A 23,734-nucleotide genomic window follows, 5' to 3' on the forward strand; every position below is an offset into this window, starting at 1 on the left:
CAATATTAATCGCTAGTCATCCCTCTGAAGTCACTGGGAAGATTTGTGTATCTATGTCAGTGCTTTACTTAGTTAAATAAATGCTTCGTATTACAAGATAAGTATGACGTTAAATATATGTAGGTCTGCATTACCTAATACTCATCAAACCCTTTATTTAGCAATTATCTTCATCTACCTTTGGAGGGCGACAATGGCTGCTGGCTCATTTTCATTCTCTGCCTGTGTTATACCCAAGAACTGCCAGGCCTGCAAAAATAATCATCATGGTGTTATATATACCCAACTGCAAGCAGAGTTACAACTAATACCACTGTTAAGCAGCAGGGTGAATAAAAATAGCAGATCTGTCCAGCACTAGCTACAAATTTTTCCACAGTGTGCATACCAACAGCACAAATGAGGGCAGTTTTGAATATCTTTGGGCCTGATAATATTTATAATAAATGAATGCAGAGGTGTTCTGTCAGTGATCACATGATGATTTCTTAAATTTGAATTACTGTACATTTTAAATGTTGCTAGAATTTGATGGAAAACAGTGAAGAACAATTATGAAGTTGTATAGATTTAAGGGATTCGAGAATGTCTGGGGATTCTCTCTGCTTTTCAAAATACTGCTGCTTAATTTAATGTAATAATAGATTCAAAGAGACCTAGATACACTGTAAATATTTCACGTTTCACAGAAAATAGACTTTACATATATGTTTGTTTTAAAACAACAATATTTCAGAAATTAATGTAATTTTTAAAAATTCATCAACATTCTTGTTAAATCAAAAATGTTCATCTTTTCAATAGTAGTGTTTAAAAGTTTGAAAACATCAGGAAAAGAAGGAAAGGTTTGAAATACTGTATCTTTTGAATGCTTTTAAATGACAACTTGGAAATGATATAATTTCAAAAAGAGATTCTCATCTTATGAAGAGCTCACCTTTCAAGGCATACACTGTTTCAAAACCACTGTTAGCATTCAATCTGTTTCAGTCAGTCATGACTAGCAGAGGTTTGGGCCATGAAATCTTTTCATTATTGCATGCTAAAGGGAGTCCCCTTTTCCTTTATCAATAAAAGGCGCATGAGTGAATACCTCTGCATCGTTGGGTTCTTGTAGAATAGCAGCTTCCAGGTATAAGATTGTAACCGGCAGGTCACCTTCTTTCATTTTTTTCAGTCCTTCTTCAAAAGCACCAGGCCAGTCTTTGAAGGGATTCTCAGTATGGAAAAAATAACCCTGGAGAAGAGAGATAACGGACCCATGATGAAGCACAGTACAAGGAATGGCATCTCTATAAAATTAAATGACTCACTATTTCCCAACTGAATGTAAACATATTGTGTTCTATGAAAATGTTATGAGCCCCCCTCCCTGAAATGTCACTGACAAAAAGTGTCACTCACATTGACACTGGACAACTCAGCATCACTGGACATTTATGCTTCTGCTCTCTTTAATTTTACTTTAGCTCTGCAGTAATACTTACTGGTACTCATGTTGGGCTTTCCTGCTCCCATCAAAGATAATGGCAACAACTCCCACTGCCTGCAATAACAGCAGAACTGAACCTAGCATGAGCCTGATCAAATTTGATGGTGAAGAGCATGCACCAAGCAGTTGACTCCCTGCGGCGCTTGTAACCTGATTCTGTTCAGTTAATACCCTGAAATCTTCAGTTAACCTTCAAGATACAGAAGTGTTGCAAACACCTGAGTTTATTTCAGTATTTCTTTAAATTTTGCCTTGCTGCTGCAGTGTAAGTGGTGTGTTCTAATATCAGCTACGCAGTAAAAATCAAATTACTGATCAAGTTACCGACCCTGTTCAGCATCTTTGTCGGCGACATGGACAGTGGGATTGAGTGCGCCCTCAGCAAGTTTGCCGACGACACCAAGCTGTGTGGTTCGGTTGATACGCTGGAGGGAAGGGATGCCATCCAGAGGGACCTTGACACGCTTGTGAGGTGGGCCGATGCCAACCTTATGAAGTTCAACCAAGCCAAGTGCAAGGTCCTACACCTGGGTCGGGGCAATCCCAGGCACAGCTACAGCTTGGGCGGAGAAGAGATTCAGAGCAGCCCTGCAGAGAAGGACTTGGGGGTGTTGGTTGACGAGAAGCTTAACATGAGCCAGCTTCAGTGTGCGCTTGCAGCCCAGAAAGCCAACCGTATCCTGGGCTGCATCAGAAGAAGTGCGACCAGCAGGTCGAAGGAGGTGATCCTGCCCCTCTATTCTGCTCTTGTGAGACCTCACTTGAGTATTGTGTACAGTTCTGGTGTCCTCAACATAACAAGGACATGGAGCTGTTGGAGCCAGTCCAGAGGAGGGCCACGAGGATAAGGGGGCTTGAGCACCTCCCGTATGAAGTCAGGCTGAGAAAGTTGGGGCTGTTCAGCCTGGAGAAGAGAAGGCTGCGTGGAGACCTCATAGCAGCCTTCCAGTATCTGAAGGGGGCCTACAAGGATGCTGGGGAGGGACCCTTCGTTAGGGACTGTAGTGATAGGACAAGGGGTAATGTCTTCAAACTTAAACAGGGGAAGTTTAGATTAGATATAAGGAAGAAGTTCTTTACTGTGATGCTGGTGAGGCACTGGAATGGGTTCCCCAAGGAAGTGGTAAATGCCCCATCCCTGGCAGTGTTCAAGGCCAGGTTGGACAGAGCCTTGGGTGACATGGTCTAGCATGAGGTGTCTCTGCCCATGACAAGGGGGCTGGAACTAGATGATCTTAAGGTCCTTTCCAATTCTAATTATTCTATGATTCTATGATTCTAAATTAAAACCTATGATAGAGGGAATGAAGAAGAGAGACAGAATCTTTATAATTTCTATACTCAACAGTGTTTGAATGTGCCAGCCCAGTTTTTTTTTTATTTGGTGGTTTTCCTTAAGTGCCCATCTTCAAAAGTGCCCATAATCTAGCAGTCTGCTTTGTGATCCTTTCAGCTGAATCCTGGCAGTGTGCAAGTCTAAATGCATTCTCCCTCTGATAAGGTTTTTTAATCCACCCCACTCACAGACAGTCAAAGAGAATGAGCTCTTTTGGGCAAAATTAGCTTCCGTGTCCAAAGAGTTTTCTTGGGTTGCCTTGAATAGCTAAGGCTCATCTCAAAGTTTCACAGGATGGATATTAAAAACCTTTGTGTTACCTTCTCAATGGTTGAGATGGTGACTTGCCCTGGTGCTTCCTGGTTCTCTGAAATCCAGTTTCTGCGAGCCATTTCTTCCCATTCTGCTTGCATTTTATCCCAAAACTCTGTGTCTGACTAGAAGAAAAAGAGGAAAAAAGGGAAGAAATTAACAACAAAACTTAAAAATAAAATCGTAAACTTTTAATTTCTTTCTACCAGTGGTCAGATTCTGGCAATTTTGCTGAGCAGTATTAATTCTATTACTAATCATACTGACTGAAATACTACAGCTCGTATTTGGAATTCCATATAATTAAATTTCCTCTCTTGTATTGGCATGCATTTCATCAACAGAAACTCTTTATCTCAGAGGCAGTGTATGCTCTGTTTGAAGCAGGATTTGCAGCAGCTTACACTGCACCTTATTGATGCTAACAGCAAAGTATTACATAAAATGTAAAGGAAATGTATGCTGCTAGTCCCTGGCCAAAAAAAAAGAAATTAAAAAAAAAAAACCTAATCATACATGTTAAAGAATAACAATAGATAAAACCATTTAAAAGAGAACAAGCATCCCATTTTGGTATATTCAGCATCATTTTCAACTATGTAAAAGAGTAATGTCAAAGCTGAGACAGAGGGTGTTTGCACAAGAGAATTAATACAAGTGGGGCTTTTTGACATGGAGAAATCTTAATATTGCCTCATATACTGTGCTGGTGAGAGGAATCTATAAGAGGATCTAAAGTTGTAAAGTAAGATTAACATCCAGCTCAAAGATGAGGGAACATGCATATACAAGAGAAAAAGAAATGACGAAATGAGATTTAGGATGTGTAATGAGGAAACTACGATGGTGCCTAGAAAATGATGCCAAGAAACAGAAATAGTTTGGGTTTGTCTTTTTTTTCTAAAAAAGGGTGGAAAAAAAAAAAGGAGAATCCAAGTTAAGGTGCTATCTTTTTAGCCTCCACACATTAGTCAGAATCCCTGAAAAGCAGTTCCATAGCAAAATATATGTTCAGCACTATGAACCTTTGCAAAGTTCTCCAGTTCCTACAACATCATGGCCAGAACTTCAGTGAACTGACATTACAGAGGGCACAGTTTCTCAACTTACTTATGTCAGAGACAACAGTGCAAATAATTCTGTTGAGGTTCAGACAGAACTATTCGAGAGTGAGTTACTAATAAAAATGAATTGAAGGTACTATAATTGGTTCAGATAGTTTTGTCTGAATCTTCATTACAAAATTGACCACTTTGCTACTGTTCCACAGCCAGGCATGATTTGTGAAAACAAAGCTTAGTCTGTGATTGCATTGCTTTTACAACCCTCCTTAGGTACTTGGGAAAAGGAAAGTACAGACTATTACCGTGTCTAGAATGAGTCAGTGATGAGAACATTTGAGACTAGGTGTAAAGGATTAGGAGGATTTGTGCTGGCAAACATGAGGCGTGGCCGCAGTAAATCGTAACTCTTTACAAATGGCAAGGCGCATTTCTTCTCTAGAAGTCTAACAGGCATTTTCCCTTTGGCTCTTGCCAAAATGTCATTATGTGCCTCCTGATATCCAGCACTTTGCTCCAGGAGACTCAGAAATGTCTGAATTAGGCAATTATTGGATCTGTGAAGGTACCTGCTACGTTCTTCTCTGTGAAGGTACCTGCTATGTTCTTCTGTGGATTAGGAAATGAATGTGAATCATTCACTCCTGCAGAGGAGATTTCACTCTTTGTCATAGAAGTGAACAGAACTTGACAACTGTGTTACATGACAACTTCCAAGATTTCAAAATTTGCTTTCATTCCAAATTTGAAGGAAATAGTGTCTTGTAAATAGTTGAGAGATTGTGCTGAAATGTCCACTTAGGGTTTGAAAAGGCTAGGAGAATGAATCAGATCGCTCCCTCTTTTATCAGCAATGACCAGAGGCACTTGAATCCATTAAACTACCTTGTTCAACAGATGTCTCTATCAGCTGTTTTGCATTCAGCGCAAATCTGCACTGCACTGAAGAAAAAATTACTTGACCATGTTTTTACTGGCAGTAATTTTGAGATTCGGGAGGAGGTAAAGGACTGAAAATTTCCCTTTCCTACAGATTAATATTAATAGCACTACTGAAAAATAATTAGTAACGCCTTTTTAAACTTACAGAATTAATGATATTTCTATATGTATATATATATAATTTTTATATTAGACTTTTTGCTTGTATTTTTCCCACAATAATCCCTTATAATCCCTTATGAATCAATGGTTTGATTCATATAGGTACAGGATGGACTTAAATCCCCCTGCTTGCGTTTTTAAAAAATTCAAAAGTACCAATTTTTGGTAAAACACACCTAATTATTAGCAAGATTACATTAAAACATATTTGATACAGCACTGGCATTTGGAAAGCGCATTTCTGCAGATCATAAGCAAGCATATAAGTGGTTTCAAGTGTTAAGTTCAAATTTAGCTGCTTAATTACATTTTTATAATTCACAGAGAAGTTCACTGAGTGCATACTCCATTAAAAAGCTAATGAATTACTATGCATTCAAGTAGCCATGCTTAATGTCTATCTATAGTGAGCCAAAGGTGGAGAAAAAATATAGTGGGGAGAAGACCCGATTTGCTAGAATGTGTCTCAACTCATCATATGCCACTTGGACACAGGCCAGGACCCAGCTGCTAATTTGCAAATACAAGCAAAGATTTTCTTGTTTGGGCCAAATGGGCTTAAGTCCCAGGTACAGTTTTCTAAGTACACCCAGTGTGTGGGGTTTCGAAAACCGGTATGGCAGAGCTGCACTGAGCAACCAGATCATGCACAATTATGGCACCTGTTAAAATGCTATAATATTGCTGTGACAAATAGCAGTGTCAATAGCGGAGCAGTTTAACGTCCTTGCAGAAGAGGACTGTAAATATTACACAGACTTTGTTAAAAGGCTATGTCTGTTTCAGCTGTCATTAGTAGCAATTTTTTCAATGACTTAAGTGGCAGGAGGGTTAAATGAATATTGAGTGTTTCAGAAAATCTGGCTTTGGATCAAGACTCCTAGATCTAATTTTAATTCTGTTTGCTATGTGACTGGTGCCAATTATCTCATTACAATGTTTCTGCTACCTTAATAATGGCAAATTACTTTGGACATACCAAAAGTTTCAGACCAGTTGAACACATTTAACACATTCTTAGATCATCTGCAGCAGTTAAGTGGAATGACAACCAGGACAAATATTCATACCATCTCACTACTTCCAAGCAGAAAATTCTCCATTTTGTCAAAGACGCTGTTTTTATTCTTGGTATTTAAAAACATGCTGAAGCAGTTAAACAATGTGAAGCAAAATATTTCCAGGCTCTTTACTTCCTATGATACAAAGAAAGAGGGTGGTGTGGGGTGGTGTACTTCCTGAATATTGCTGGCTAATTTCTAAATTTACCTATTTTTATAACTTTTAGAGCAGAATTTTGCCTGTCCTGTCCTGCCAAAAATTAATTTGCAGTGTTCCTTCTTGACAAATGCAGAAGAAAGGAAGGTTCTGTGGTTGTTCTTTCCTTGAACTACTGCATCAACATACTCTTCAATGTGAAAGACATGGTAAGTTAAACTTATGTGTTAACTACATAAGATTTCCTTAGCTGGTATCTTCTCAAAACAAAATTTGAAATATGCCTTTTTAGTAAAGTTTAGAGATAGAATGTATATCAAGGCAAAGGTTCCCATTGTGATTTGAGAGACTACCAAATAAACACATCTGAATACTCAAGCTCCTAGGTCCCAGTTTAAAATGTGCTTTAGGCAGTCTTAGACACATCCAAAAGGGATGTTGAAATAGTAACACAGGAATACCATAGGTACAGAAAGGATTGTAATTGGTATTCATGGGAACCACAAAACTGTTGATTCTGGACTACGTTTTCCTAGTCTAGAATAAATTAATCCCATCTTCTTCCTATTATTGTCTCATAATTTAGCTGTAATATGTTTGATGCTTCTAACAGTATAGTATACAGCAGATGGCTCTTACGGCATGGTGGTGTAAGTAAAACGATGCTGAGGACAGCTCGGAATTTCTTTTGAGTAAGCTCACAAAACAGTGTCACATCTGCAATTTAATCTCTGCATCAAGGAACTATGGAATAATACCAAAATTGCTTTTTTTTTCCATCTGAAACATTTCTGAGTTGAAAGTTTTTTGCACTTTCTTGGTTTCATTTTTATTTAACTTGTTACCAATAGAATATAGGTACAGGATGGACCTGAATCCCCATGCTTGCATTTTTAAAAGATTCAGAAGTACTAATGTTTGGTAAAACAGTTGATTATTAGAAAGATTACATTAAAACATAATTGGTACAGCACTGGCACTTGGAAATCATGAAGACTTTAGGCTCTCTACGCTTCCCTCGTGTATAGCAAAGGGATGATGCAAAAATCAAATATTCAGTTTCCAGAGTGACAGAAAAGGTAGCAAAGTCTGCAAGCACCCAATCACTGCAAGGGAATCTGCACCCTCTCTTGTAAAAAAGCTGATTTACTTACCTCTTTATTCTTAAAAGATTCTCCAATAGCATAGACATCTTTAAACCTTCTTATGAAAGAATTACCTCACAGATCTTCATTAATCTCAAAGTTTGACATGTTAAAACCATTCCCAAAGCTCTAAAGTGAATATTGGGTGGAGGATAAAGTTTGGTGTCTTCATTTACTGAATTGTTAATTAATTCCTTTCGAACTAGGCCACAAAGAACCTGAGATTTGCTTCCTTTTCTTCATCAGTTTTCTGGCTAATCTTGCCACTTAAAGATTTCCCACTTGAAGAATATTACAGAGCCTAAAGAATAAATTTGTGAACTGTATCTATTCTCCGCTTAAGAAAGTACTAATCTTTCTGAGATGGGCTGCAATTTATTTCAATCACTTTAGCTTTCTTAGCACTTCATTTTAGCTACGATGAAAATTCAACTCTTTTCATATGCAAATGAAAATAACTGCTGTATAAGATCCTGAAGAATCCTTTCCTTTACATTTTAACTACCTGGTCCAAGTTTCTATTTTAAGCAAAAAGAATAATTTAAGACTGCCAGCTGCACAGCTAGGGAAGCATTAAATTAGATTCTTTTTAATAGCTGTTTGTGAGGCTACATTAAAGCATTTTAACAACCTGTTGCCTCAGAATGACCTTAAAATGTGCAGGGGTATTTTTTACTATATATTCTCCTTCATACTTTACTCTGTAAAGTAATTCAGTAATGTCTTGTAATTTGTAGTTGGCCTCAACTAATTTTCCTTTCTGCTGAATGCCTGAGAACTCCCCATCACACATAGTTTCTGGCAATTGCAAGAGTACTGATATCATTTGCTTAACCACTAACCGTAACACAAAGATGTTCATCATCAGATTCCCTGTATCATAATTACAGATTACAGCAAAACCTGTCCCATTTTAAGGATCAGTCTGCAGTGCGATTACTCAATTAGTAACATCTAGGGCATTTTAAGCAGTGGCAATCTGAAAGCAACTCTCTTCTTTCCTGCCAGGAGCAAATGGGTATGATGTGTGGCATCAAAAAATCTATTGTGTGTCACCAGCAGATTTTTATAAAGAATCTATTTGATTGGAAAAAAACAGTGCACTCAGAAAATACAAGAAAAATGCCTTCAGTGTGTAGTTCATAAAACTGAACTACACACTACACTAAGCTAGCTTACTGACTGTGTCCATTTTAGCCTTGTACGCTAAGACAAGAAGTTTTATGGTGTCCAGTAAAATCCTAAGAAACCATGGTAGAAATCATGCAGTCTTACCTTAGCATATCATGAAAATCAAATTAACTTCTTAAATGAGAAATTCTGTTTCTAGCTAGAAGCCAGCATATGATTTTGGCCTTGTTTTGTTTGTAATCAACCAATATTAATCTAAGAATAGTTCAACTGCCAACACTGCAATTACAGTGGTATAAAACTTGAGTTAGAGGAGTATTAAAATACAGGCACTAAAATTTAAACCTAAATCCAAATACCCCTGAAGTGTTCTAGATGTTTTCAGACTAATGGGACTGCAGTTTAGGTCAAAAATAATCAGTTTTGAGTAACCAGTTTCACAGCCGTATCCTTTCCACCCCAAAAACTCATTTCAGTGGCTGTTACATAATGCAGCCTGAGCTTTTGTCCTCTGTTGGATGCAGCTGCCTTGGCTCTTTGTGGCGATGGGATTTTGAAGGGTTAGTGACTGAACCCCTGAGAAGATTTGATGCTCAAGATCAATACTTATATTTAATTTTTATTTGATTCTGTTAAAAAAACTATATATGCCATCTTGTCTCTAGACAGGATTGGGATCTCAGCTGGGACTAGTGATATAGGACAACACTCAAGAGGCATTTTTCATGTTGGAAAAGTAGTTGTTAGTGAAAAAAACAGAAGTGCAATAGGAGAACTATCCAAATACCTCCACCTTTCAAACTAAATTGATTTGTCAGGAAACAAGTACTCCTGTGTTTAACATTCTGCCACTAATTATAAAAATGCATTGGTGTGTGGTTACTGCTATACATGACAGCAGGTAATCATCCTGCTTATCAATGATTCTGAATTCCAGTTTCACTGTGGAGAATTGGTTTGTGCCTGAGCTTAAATAACTGAATGCACATATTTAGTTCCTGTGGAAAAAATATGTTTCACTCTTATACTTTAAGTTTGGAAGTACTTACATTTATGGGGATTTTTTCTTGACCTACTTGCTATAGCAATAAAAGTCGAGCTTGAGAAGTTGGTTCTATCTAATCTTCATTTATAGCTAAGTTATTTATTTATTTATTTATTTATTAAGATAGAAACTGCTATTTGAAATTAGTAACTCCAGGCAATGTATCTTGTCTCTGCTTTAAACAATCCAGTTCCACCTTTCTCCTATACCTGTGCTGCAAGATAAGAAATAAATAGAACATTAGCTGCAAATGAAAACAGTAAATGGAGCAATACCTCAACAGCTGCCTTTGCTCTTTCAAATTCCTCCTCCAAAGAGTGATTTCTGGAGAGTAGGGGCCCTCCCCAACGCTGCTCCTTAGTTGATCGTGCCTAAAAGAGAAAAGAATAAATCAGAAAGGGATGATATACTCTCTGCCACATTTCTGAGTTATTTCCTTAAATTGCCTACAGTCCGAAATGGCCTATTGTTTGGGCAAAACTAGTTGCATCTCTGCAAGAATTCCTCTGAATTCTCTTACACTGTTGCAGAGATCATTCCTCATGGGAAGCAGAGTAATTGATATTTTCCAGACTTTCATTTTTACTCAAGATGTGTGAAAAATATAGAGACCTGCAAAAAAAAGACAATGCAAGAGTTGGGCTACAAAGGGAAGAACTGACTATTTTGTGTAAGGCTTTTACCTTAATTGTTCCTTCTCCGGTATTATGACTGTGGCAATGCATTCCACTCCCTATGCTCCAGGAAGAAAACATCTTATTTTCCCTGTATATTTTTTGGTTTTCTTTCAGGTTCTGCTCTGAGACCACACTGGAGAGCCACATCTGCTACAGATTTCACTGGAAGCATAAATGCTTTTTACAGTCAGCAGCTCTCTTTTCTGTGCCTTACTATCAGTCCGTCCCACTGGAAGCACATGACAAGTTTCTCCCTGTTCTTTTATTAAAAACATTTTATTTATTTTTTTGCACAAAAGGCCCAGTGCAAAACCAAACAGTATTCAGTGATGGCATAGGAAAGCACAAAGCGGCCAAATTTTGCTAAACAGAGCTCTGACTGCTAATCCCTTCCCTCATGCTTGTCAGAGGTTAAACTCAATAGCAATTTGCCTGACCATGGTCCCTAATTTATTAATTTACATTATTATATTTCTGATGACTGTACTTGTAATATGCAATTTCAGTGAGCCACATTGCTAAAAGACTAATTTTACTCAATTCAGATATATTGGGCTGGAACTGCTAGTGTTGGAATGTGCACTGTTGGGGTGAAACATCCGAGACATTTCTGGGTTTTCATATAAGTCATGTGCAATGCATGGTCAAATACTTAATGTCTGTGTGTGTACACACATGGATTTTTGCCTAGAAAGATGACGTTTGTCAATCTAGCTCTAAAGTTTCTGTTTGTTCCTGAGTCTTTGGTCTCTCAGGTAGATTGACGAGTGAAATACATATTGGGTTGATGATACACATGAGGTTAGAAGACAATGATCGTGCACAATTTCTGTGAGAGCAGGTAGTGGTGGTGGGGCACTGGGTGCATTCTTCTGTGTTGGCTTCTGGACTCTGCTGCAACTGACAGGAAGCACAGAGCATGAGGGAAGGACTACACTGAGGATCTGTTGTTTCTGCTTTCATATTGACTGTCTCTGGTCCGTGTTGGGAAAGTATTTTTTTAATTTGGTGAGGCCAGGAAGAGATACCAGGTTGTCATCGAAAACATACCAAAACTCAATCCTATACACAAACCAGTTATTTTACTGAATAATAGAGTTTAGGGCAGAAGAGATAACTGGTTCAAATCATCTATTTGTTTATGTACCATATGACAGTATTTGTCACTCAACATCTGCAAGCTGAAACTGATGTTCCACAGAGAATAAACTGAGGTTGTCTGGAATATGTGTCTTTGAGGAAGGTGCTTGGATTTAATTTAAAGTTATCAAGAAACCTTAATCTTATCACTTATTTGCAAATTCGTTTAATTGCTCTCCTTGTTTTTCTTATTAATTTTCCTTTCAGTTTCCAACTATCACTTTTTACTCTTTTTCCAGTAGTTTAAAGAACTTCTTAGTACCCATTATTTTCTCTCTGGAAAGATACTGATGTCTTGAATCAGGTTTTAACTGTCTTTTAAATGATATAAAGAGGTTGAGATTCTAAATTACCTCATTATGAAGCATTTTATTCTGATTTCAACCTTTTTTGTGTCTCTCTTACTCTCCTTCTTTATTTTTTTATAGCTCTATTTTTTTTTACAGCCATACAGACAACCAAAGCAAACCCTATATTCCAGTACCTGTCTTGCTGTTTCTCTATACAGAAATAGGGTGACCTCCTATCTCCCACTAATTATGCCTGCTTCTACACGCCCTTCTTGCCACCGTACTGCACACGTTGTCATGTTGACATCCTCGTACACTCTGAACCATAGATCCTTTTCAAATTGCCTTCCAGCATAATGTTTTAAGTAGAGCCTGCATTCTTGTTCTGAAATGGATGATATTGTGACTGTATTGGAATATGGCTTTATACAGATGTCTTGGTCACCAGCTCATTTTTATGACTCCCTTATTTACATATTTTTCATTACATTTTTTGCATCATGTGCCAATTTTATCAGGAATGGCTTGCGCCTTTATTTTCAGATCAATAACACCGAAGACCATTTCTCTTTGGAATTGCAGAAGAGCCCCCATGTGATTACAATTCCTAGTAAATAACTACTGTTCTTGAGGTCTTAGATTAGCCAGTTTTTTATCTGTTTAACAGCTGCTTTATTCATATGGTATGGTGCTAATTTTAAAATCAGAATATGGTAAGTTAATTCAAATATCTTTCAGAATATCATACAGCAACATTTATCAACCTGACCTGTAATCTGATCAAAGAATTATATTTGCTTTCTTGACACAAAACTCTGTTGCTAGACATTAATTATGTTCCTAGGCTTTTCATTATTTAAAAGTTGGCTCTTGCAAACTTCGATTACTTCCACTTCTTAATCTTTTGTTTCCAGTGACTGCAGTTTCCTTAGGTCAAGGACAATACTGTAAATCATGATGTTCAGACTGAGCAGAGCTGCAGAAGGGAAGAGTGAGCTTGTTGGGGCAGTAGAGAAGTGAAGGGGAAAACAGCAAGAAACGCAGATGTCCCCTACATCTGGCACATGTCTGCCACATGTCAGAGTATACACACTGTCCCCACATAATCCCCTCAGAAATATGCTTTCTCCTCCATTAGAATCATAGCCAGAGGGGAAAGAAAGAAGTAATTAACAAAACCCATATTAGCTGCATTTGGATGTAGACAATGCAGTCATATTCTGAGTGGTGATACCCAGAAGTGAAAGACCCCACTTAAAACAAACATGCTGCCTTTCGCTAGTGTGGGATAGAGGGGATGGGAATGGAGTGCTGGCACTGGAGAACTTCACATCTCCAGCTGGTGATGGGGTGGGACTCTGCAGCTCCCTCCCTCAAGGGGAGCCCAAGGCAGGTAGGGGTCAGGGTGGAATGGGTATGTCTGAGGCATGGACACTCTGCATAGACTGTGGTTTGATATGCTCACCACTCTACCATGGAGGTGCTGTAGCTGATCACTGGCTGCTGTCTTCAGGGACAAAATCTTCCATTCCAATGCATTTGCACACACTTTCCTGCGCTTGTAGTCTGCTTATGTGCTGTTGGACCTTAACTGTTGGTGAGAGGCTTAAATTATAGTCTTAACTTTTGAGCAGGTCTTCAAATAATGAGCTAAATCTGTCCCTTGTAGCTCTTAATTTCATTAAATTAACTGGCACATTCAAAGAGAACTGGGGCCATTAGTCTTACTGTAGCTATCTGGGAGAAGTGGGGAATACATTTTGCATTCTAAATATTGTTGCCCCAAACTACAGGTTTCTAAGGTTTATGAGCTTTGTGCTTTACTTTGTCTAAGAGTGCTGACATACTAGAATAGGTATGGGTTTTTAGCATGTCAGGGGTTTTGTGTATGCATTCTGTGTGAGCAATAAAATATCTAAAATGCTCAAGGAGGTATTTAGAGAGTTAAAACATGAGCAGACTTCATGCATATACAATTAAACATATTATCTCCCTCTGCAGTTTGTAATTAAAAGAGAAAAAAAACACCTTTAAAAACACCCAAACACTGTAGGTATCTCAGTACTAATAAAAGCGCAACAAGGAGCTTTTCAGAATGGCAGATAAAAGAAAGAACAAAGATAGTTCAGGCCAATGCAATTTACAAGTTAATAATAAGTAACATATGATGCAAGTAGAATGCTGAGAAGTAAAAAGGCCGCACCCAGTGACAGCTACCACGCTATTGCCCGTTCCAGCCTTCAAACACATTTCTTCCTTATTAATTCAAAGCTTACATTTGTGATTTGGTGTTGGCATAAGTGCTGGTAAACACAGGATTTTGTTAAGAAGATTGCATATTTTGATGAAAATATGACCTAGTTACTTAGTATTCCACTCTGAGGAACTAAATCTAACATGTCAAAGATGAGTGATGAAGGTGATTGTCTGAGAAACTGCTGATGGAAAACTGCAGCAAGTTTGACAAGATGAAATCTTTAGGGTATGGCAGAATCTGTTGCATATGCAAAAGTTACCCTCAGATGAGAGACAAGATCTATAGAGGACAACGTATGGAAAACATATGCTTCGATAAAAGCTCTAACGTGATTTCTTTTACAAGCAGATTAAGAATGCAGTCAAAACAGATGAGCCTGTTTGTTGGGAAATGACAAATTTGACGGTCCAAATATAAGCAGGACAAAGGCAGTGAATTAAAATACTAAATTTCTAAGTAAACTACTTGGAACAAGAAAACAACGTCACTTCAGTTCACTTCTCTGCACTACTGATTCCTAGTTTAATAACATTTCATGACTTGAATGGATCACAAGTTTGGAAAAAAAGCAGCTTATGATAAAATTAAACAAAACATGAAATATACCAAGACAACAGATAATAATTTTATACTCTGCTTCTTTTTCAAGTTGGCTGACTCAACTTCACATTTTTTTTATTTTGAAATACTAGTCATTTTGCAACATAGTATGGAGCCTCAGCTGACTGAACTTATACTGAATTAAAAATGTGGATTTTTGCCTCTGCAGTGATTCTAGTGGAAGATAAACAGAAAATAGACTATATGAACTAGCTATGTTGTATACTAAATTTGTAACTGCTTTTACAGAAAGCCACAGCACTTAAATTCTGTGACCGTCGACTTGATCTACACATATCTCGATTGAGCACAAACTTCCTGGCATTTAGATCTATTAGGCTGAGGAACAGCCTCCTAAAGAGGGGTTAGAGGTACTTAAAGATAAGCTGATCAAAAGCATGTGAAAACACATTGTCCATCTCAATTGGATGATATTATGCAATAGACCTTTTCCACTACTAAGATGTATAAATCTATTGCACAGACAGGAAAGATATCATGCATTACAACTAGTGTTTGGCTTTCCAAAGGGGAAAAAAAATCTTGTTTATAATGTAGAGATGGCAGGGAAGTAAAGGAGACTTTTTTCCTAATCAAAACACAGGAATGGATCATGATAACTGGGTTGTGTTTCTATTTTCTCCAAAAAACCCTCCATGCATAATCTCAGGAAAGACATTTGGAACTTTAGTGTCTCATTTTTCTAATTTCAAGTGATGCTATTATTTTCCATTAATTTCCAGATTTTCCATCTGACAGAAATGTTTTGAAGTCCAGGACTAAAAATAGCTGTGGAAGAGGAGAAAATTATTTTCAACTAAAAGTTAATCCACCAAACATCTCTCTTCCCCCTACCAGTGGCATTGGCTGAACTTGAAATCTTTTGGTTAAAAAATAAGAAGCGGGTAAGAAGGTGTATAGCGACCTGATCTATGCAATATACAATGCATGTTTGTATGTACATATGCATACATGCATACATACATGTATGTTTGTACATATATATGCATACATGCATATGTAAAACCCATACAACTCTGAGTAATAATTTCCACAAGGTCCTGTCTAATATACAATATGACAGTGGAATTGGGCACATCTAGAAACTTTCAGCCCAGAGCCTTCTCCATTAGCGTTCCCTTTCCAGCAAGAAAAAGTCCTTGGCCCACACTGCTATCCCACCTGTGGAGATAAACTGCTAATGAAAGTTGGTCTAATGATTCCTTCCTGTATTCCTTAGCCATTTTCCAGTTCTGGGGACTCCTGGTTTACCAAAAGACCTTGAGAATAGATATATTACAAGGAGAGGGAGCCACTAGAAGTTTGAATTTGAGAACTAGAGGAACAGAAAAGAGATGATGCTATAAATTGTAGTTTGAAGTCTTTCGGTACAGGAGGGTCACAGTTCGCTGCAGTATTAGAGACACTGGCAGATTTATTTTCATAACATTAATTTGCAAGCTGTGTGAAGACTTGGTTGGATGATTTTTTTTAACTGATGATCCTGAAAATATCCCTTAAATAGTTCTTCCAGAATGTGAACAGATAACCACTGGGGCAATTCCTACTTGCCTTTTTATTGTTAATAAATCTACCAAATCCTCTTACCTGTGTTGCAGATGCAAGTTCTAATTCTGATGTTGGATCGGACTCCAAGGCACTCTTGACATTAGTCAGCTCAGACTGTGATCTGTTTTCTGTGGACCTAGAAACAATGCATTTACATACTTATCACTGCATACTAAGACATGCTTCCTTATGTCTTTCAGGTTCATAAGCACATACTGATTAAGTAGGTTATTTCTTTTAACTGAACTGTTTTATTTGCAGTTATCAAAAGTGCCTGGACCCTTCTCAGTGTTCCCACTCTTAGACTTTTCAGTTGCATGCAGACAATAGCTAATACAACAGAACAGAGTCAAGCCTCATTCACGAGTAGAGTCCATGGTGTATATTGGCATGAAACTAGTATGATGGGATGAAGAGTTTGCCTCTAATGCTATGCTTCTATTTCATAGCCAGGCAGAATGAGGATAGGCAATGACACAAGACTGTATGTGCAGTCAGTATCTAAGAATCAACCACCACATTACAAAACTTCACCTTGGCATATGTGCATTTTTGTGCCACAACATCCTAATAGTCTTTCTTCCTAGAAAATGAAACCCTGATTACCAAAATCAAGTTCACTGAGCAAAACTTGTGTAATGTTTTAAGTTAGTGAAACACCCAGACAAAGGGCAGGTTAAGATACAGGATAAGCATCATTTGGTTAGAAAACTGCTTCTAGTGTATGAAAATGCTAATTATGGTGATGCATAATGTAGTGAATGAGTGTTGCTTACATATCAGAAAGGCAGCAGAACTAATCTACATGAACTGTTCCCAAAGGCAAAGTCCAATTCTTCCTTCATTTACATCCCCTGCAATTTTAGTTGAACTGTGTGAAAGAAGTAGTACTTGGCGTGGATATTTCATCTTGCTCCTTCCATTCATACATAGAAATTCTGCCCTCTTGGTAGCAAAACCGGAATACAGTGGATATCCAGTGACTGTCATATCATTGCCAAGTATCCTTTTTTACTCATTTTACTCACGTTTGTAGCTGGTTTTGGATCACTGCATGCCTCTGCAGAATTCGCACCACCATTTATTTACTAATAGCACCTGCTGCTTTTCACAACATTGAAAATAAATTGCTGGCAAAATGTAATTTTATAGTGTACTTGCTTATGATACATTGCCCAAAATGTCTGCTTGAACACATTTAATGTAGTCATAACAGACTTAATAATACGACTTGTCACCAAGCAAGCATTTCTGTGAATTAAGCTGGACTGGAAATATTTTTGTAGGGAAAGCAAAAATTTGTACCATAAAAGCTCTTTTGATGGAGCTCTAGATGATGACGATGTTCGCTCTGTAGAAGGGTGGGCTTTGCTACTCCTGTCTCCATGAAAATTGACATCATCCCATTTCTCTAGCTGTGTCTGAATATCAACTGAAAAATAAGAAAAGAAAATATATTGTTTTTTAAAGAAACTACTGCAGAAAATTTTGTCTCTTCTGTTAAGAGGTTATAGAGAAAATGATGCCACCAAAGACTATATTTTAGTTAAGGTCCAATAAACAGACAAGTTCTGCACCTTTGTAGCTGATATTCTATGATAATATTTTGGAATTCACAACATTTTTTTTGTTAGTATTCATGGTCAGGATGTCAGTGAGACTCTTTGATTTAAAATCAGTGATTTGTATGTAATTTAGATCTTTTGATAAAATTACACTATTTGATAGTTTTGTGTATTTTTAATTTCCTAGTTATAGTCAAATTGTAAAAATAAAACTTTTTAGTGACTACCATTTAAAAATGACTGTGTAGGCAACTGATATTATTCAGTCATATGTCAGACTTGCTTTGCAAAAATCAGATGTTCACCTCCTGTTTGAAGATAAAGTTCTCTAAAAGAATTTCTGTGCTGATGAATGGAAATTTGCTACCTTGGTATAAATTACATTTACCTTGCAAATTTCTCAGCTGTGGTGCAAGTAATTTTGTTTGGATGGAACTAAATTAAATTCACCTTTTCCAAATCTTGTCTATAGATCATGCTTGGCAGGATATTGAGCTGTGTTTGGGATTTTTTTTTTTTTTTTTTTTTTAGCCTGTATAAATATAGCTCTCTATCAAGAAGGGATTTTGATTTTTTTTCCTTGTATGCACAGATTTACAAATCTATGTATTAGTAGTATTTACAAATATAATGTGTATTTCTGACATCTGCAGTTCTGAAAAGGGCATTCATGGGCTGGATGATTTGTGTCCTTTACCAATTTCTCATCAATCCCCTATAGAATTTTCTACCGTTTTACTCACCCTGACTAAATTATTTTTTGAAAGAAATTTGCACATTTAGTGACAACTTCGTAGGTAGAATGGCAAAAGCAAAACATGTTTCAAGTTTAAAGTGTTTCAAGTAGTTTATAATGTGGAACAAAGGTCACCCTCTCTGGTGAAAAACTTGTGCTAAGTAAGGTTATCTAGCACTGATAAAATAGCTACACTCTTACCTAAATCTAGTGAAGACTTGTCTGAAACTCTGACAGTCTGGGCTTTCTGCTCAGTATCCACACTTCTAAGGTCAGAATTGTCTGTCTTCTTTCTGTGGATTGAAGCTTTTAAGCCTTCACTTCTTGATGGATTCTCTGATTTCTTTGCTTTGTTTTGGCTTTGTAAGACAGGTTCACTAAGATCCAAGAGATCCAGACCTGTTGATAATACTTGGAGACAAAATGTTAGAATTCAATGTTGTTTTAATTCAAATTGCTCACTTAAAAAAACTTGATTTAATTGGAAAAAAATATGAATGTGTTTGCATTTGACTAGAGCAAATGTGTATTTCCTGGCTAAAGATGGTGACCAGTATATTCAAATATGATTATTAGGGATTTCAGATGCTTAACAGGATGTAGTTTAAACAAGCTTAATTCGCATAAAAGGCTTTTCCTCTGGAAATCTTAAAGACATCTTAGCTCTGATGTTGTGAGAGTTCCCTGTACCACTGAGCTTTTAGATAAGACTTGGTTTAATCCTGTGATTTATCAAGTAGTGGTAACAGCTGCTTAGGGCACTACTGTTGTGCCACATACCATTATGGAAAAACCTGAAGAGCAGACAGTTTCTAGGGTAGATTTCTTGGCTCATAAAGGAGTAACGGCACTTTTGGTAATGGTTTCTACTGTTGTTGCTGTTTGTCTTTTGGGGAATAAATATAGAATGTAGTTATAAATTCTGCTGCTATTTCTGTTAAGGACTGTATCAGTATGAAAGGCATGTTCGGTCTCAGTTCTTCATTTGAAAGTTGCTGGAAGAGTAACATTTAAAATTCTTTAGCACATAAAAGATAAAAATCCTCCCTCTTTATCATTGTTTTATAGGGCAGGCTTTTTTGACAGATCAATTTGTATTATCTGTTGCGGTGCTTTACCTGTGTTCTTGGAAAACCAGTGAATTTCCTCAATCTTCATATAATAAGAAATTTTTATTTTGCTATTAAGTAATTGCAATTAACCCCCCCAATCCAATAAATATTCAAGGCAGATATAGTACCTATAGATAGTTTTTACAAGCACCACTCTTAAACAATCTGAAATATTTCTATTGATCCTTGTAATATCTTTAGCTATATATAAAAGGATAAAGTATTACTTACTACTGTTATTTAATTCAGTGTTCCGGATTTTGCTATTAGAACTTGCATATTGCTTTAGACATATATTAATTAGATGTGAAGATAATCACCCAGCTGTCAGTTACTCATTTAATAATTTGCATGTATATAGATTTTAATTAAATGGCTTCTAACCAGCCAAGTCACTTAATGAGACAGCAATAGAACATAGTAGTGCTACGCTGATTGTATTGTATCTTAGTTGATCTGCTCAACCACTTTGATTTCTTCTGCACAAAGAAAAATCCTATACCAAATAGGACGAGGCCAATTCCAAAGGACAATATACTTCAAATATAATTCAATATAATTCAAAAAGCTTTCAGGAATCACTCTTAATTTTTATTATGTGTGCACATCTTATTATCACTATATGATGCTATCTTATTATCTCATTGGAACACAAAGGAGTTAAGAAATGTGTTAGATCCTTTCATTAATAAAGTGACCAAACAGCCTGGATAAACTGTTTTGATATCTCTTCCCTTCTCTCTGACATCCCATCCAAATTTTACAGAAAATCTTTCTAGAAGAAGTAATGGTTTTGGATAAAGCCAGACTAAATGTGGCTTCCCGTAGGTTAAAATTTTGCAAAAACAGATTGAGATTTGGTCAAACTGATAAGTACTTCCTGTTGAACTTAAGTTCACTTTAGTTCAACACCAGAGATCTGCCAGAATATATGTGATTTGGATCACATCAGATTTGCCCTCAAATGTAACGAACAAAGCTTTTTCTAGTAATAGATGAAGCAATTATAATTTAATACCAGCTTGTAATTTTGTGCAAATAGTAACAAATCAGGAAATCACTTGACAAAAATGTACCATAATTAAGATAAAATTAAAACTATTTCTCTCTATTGAGGGATAGTGAAAAATTTTGATTACCTGCAGTATTTGATGTTACAGGCCTTGCAACAGCTTCTGGTTTAGTTTCACAGAGAAAGTCATCAATGGAGGGGCTCAGAAGTGGTCTGCTTTCTTGTTGTTCATTCACCAGCTACCAACAAAAAACCCCAGGGTAACACAATGGTGTTGGCATGCAGAATTTAAAGAAATAGAACATATTCTCACAATACCATGTGCTTTATTTTTGATTGTGAGAGGGTAAGATACTGCAATTAGAAGATATACATATAGCTCTGGGCTTAAAATAACAAACTGTAGTCACTCTTTTGGGGGAAAATTATATTCCAGTTTTCCAAATTGCACAAAAATAAAGCAGCAGGGTGATTTTCCCATAGTAATTACTGCATACTATTGCTTAGAGGGCTAAATTATACAAGGCCTGGTGTAACTCCCTTCAAATCAATGGGTGAAGTTAGCCTTCACCACCATGAGACTAAGCAGTGCTTTTTAAGTATTTGGAAGTGGTCTTTTTTTTTACAGGTAACATGCCTCCCCATAGAACTTCCACAATACCATTTCATTAACAAATATGCATTAGCCCATTAAACAATAACCTGCTGAGACACAAAACACTTCTCTGCAATACAAAGACATATGAATGACTGTGGATGGAGTCTGGTGAATGTATGAACTTCCTGCATGAGTTTTGACTGTACGAATGTCACTGAAATCTGGAAAATAAACTCTCTAACCAGAATGATAGGTTAGATGAAGACTCATAATACAGTTCTTATTTGTGCAAATGCATTAGTTTTCTGCTGCCTAAAAGAAATCACTGTATTACAGGCTATTTCATGTATTGGGGATTAAAAAGACAAACCAGAAAAACAGTCTCAGAAATAAAAGTCTGCTGTCTGCAATCTAGGTCTGATTGGACGATCAAGACCTAAGCTGAGCTGAGTGGGTGTCTGATGGTGTGGCCTGTGTTTACTTTATCTTTAATAATGTGAAAACATGTTTTTCTTCTGTCTGTTGCTTTCATCTGGAGCTGTGTCAGCTTTACTTTTATCTTCCCTGCTCTCCTTTTCATTCGGTTCTCACTCTTTTCCCACTGTTGAATTTTCAAAATGTTCTCTCAGATGTATTTGAACTTTTAAATTTAGGATGCTGAGATGGAATAAAACTTAAAAAAAGGTATTTACTTATCCTCATTTTATATATGTTAATTACCGGCATTTAGCTACTCCAGTAGTAGGATTGCCTCTGAAGTTATTACAGCCAAACAGTTCAGATGCTTAGATTCACTGTTGTTTAGTACCTGATTTATGTACCAGAGCTATTGAAATAAAAAGTCCATTATTTTGACGGATCAAACATTTAGGCTGGTACCTAATGCTGACTGGTCGTATAATATGTGCAGTAATTAATTTGCCCAAGACCTTACAGTTTTGCACTGACATACCAATTTACATGAGTAGCAGGAAGACAAATGTGTGATTGCCTGCCCAAGTGTGTGTAGCAGAACATGCAAATGTGGGCACTTTAGAAATCTAGCAATGATACTGTCCCAAACTCTAATTCTTCATATGCTAAACTCAGACTGCAGGTGCATCTTACAGGTGACTTAATGATGTGGTTTTTTAACTCTCTGAACTGATTGTCCAGGTTGCGGTCTCATTCAACACTCAGAAGTTAGTTACTTGCTTAATTGGGTAAACCTCAACGCTTGATAAGAAATTGCATTTATGCCAGCTGCACACCTATGATTTCCATTAAAGGTGGCTCTGCAGTACCCACATTATCTCCAGGTCTAAGCTTTACCTAATACTGATATTTAAGACTTAAGAGGACCTTATTTTCTATTTATGATTTGGTGATAGTCCTTTCTCATTTCTACTGGGGAAAAAATGAAAGTGGATGCCTACTTAATTCTTATCCAAATTACTTTTAATATTTCAAAAGTTTCTTTATGATCAAATCCAGGTATCAGCAAAAAAATGAATACTTTTTTTGTTTTGCATTTACTCATCCCATCTAGGAGCTAGCATTAATAACAGCTGTGGCACTTTTGCAACTAGTTGCATGTTCGGGTGAACATAGCATCCAGTAGAAAGATTGTCAAAGCCTCTGGATCAGCTGGATCTTCAACAATCTATTCTGTGATACAATAACAGTGTAAAGAAAAAGTCCTGTTTGGAAAGGGGACGGGGGAATAGGAGGGAAGAAAGAAGAGGTTCTATAGGAGTCATTCTAAATGTAAAAACTTCACAGGAAATATCCTGTTTCTGTAAGAAACTCTCTATAAGAGTAGGGTACATTCTCACATAAGATTTGCAAGCTTATCAAGTTTCCCATTACATTCTGTAGAAATTTTTCTGAATAGGAAAGAATGGGGAAAGGAGGGTATAAAGCAGTATTATAAGAACCATGACAGCCAAGATCATTCACTGAAGACAGTGAAGAATAGAAAATCTGAAGACCAAATGGAAAGGCAATAATGCTAAGAATCAGAGTTGCAGAGCGGAAGGAGACTACAATCAACAAAGATCTGAATTTCTCCAAGGTTCAACTGAAGAATGAAGTAGCAGATATCTAGCAAATATTTTTTCTTTTCAAAGCTGGTTATCGTATCCGTAGAAATTTCTTTTTTATGTTGTTTATAGAAAGCAGACATGCTCAGCAACAGGCCTTCATTGTTTTGCTACCAGCAGTGTAATCTTTAAAGTCCCTTGATAAAATTCTACCAGCAAACAGAAAGAAGATTGGTGGTAATATGCATTTCATCAATTTTACCAGCAAACACCAAGAAATTATTTTTACTAAGTGGTGTGTTCTTTCTGCTGC

At 36.9% G+C, this 23,734-nt stretch overlaps 1 protein-coding gene across 3 annotated transcripts in view; it reads right to left on the reverse strand.

The window, feature by feature from the left end:
* The window catches only part of PEX5L (peroxisomal biogenesis factor 5 like), a 113,728-nt gene that overhangs the window by 10,801 nt on the left and 79,193 nt on the right, over positions 1–23,734 (reverse strand). For all 3 annotated transcript variants that reach the window (XM_030494279.1, XM_030494280.1, XM_030494278.1), the window contains 8 exons: positions 20,930–21,041; positions 18,880–19,089; positions 17,683–17,809; positions 16,417–16,513; positions 10,120–10,215; positions 3,149–3,265; positions 1,094–1,237; positions 179–249 (listed from right to left, as the gene is read on the reverse strand). In XM_030494279.1, the coding sequence (XP_030350139.1) occupies positions 179–249; positions 1,094–1,237; positions 3,149–3,265; positions 10,120–10,215; positions 16,417–16,513; positions 17,683–17,809; positions 18,880–19,089; positions 20,930–21,041 (974 nt within the window). The remainder of the gene's footprint in view (positions 1–178; positions 250–1,093; positions 1,238–3,148; positions 3,266–10,119; positions 10,216–16,416; positions 16,514–17,682; positions 17,810–18,879; positions 19,090–20,929; positions 21,042–23,734) is intronic.

This window comes from Strigops habroptila, chromosome 8 (assembly GCF_004027225.2).
Source record: "Strigops habroptila isolate Jane chromosome 8, bStrHab1.2.pri, whole genome shotgun sequence".
NCBI classification, from domain to species: domain Eukaryota; kingdom Metazoa; phylum Chordata; class Aves; order Psittaciformes; family Psittacidae; genus Strigops; species Strigops habroptila.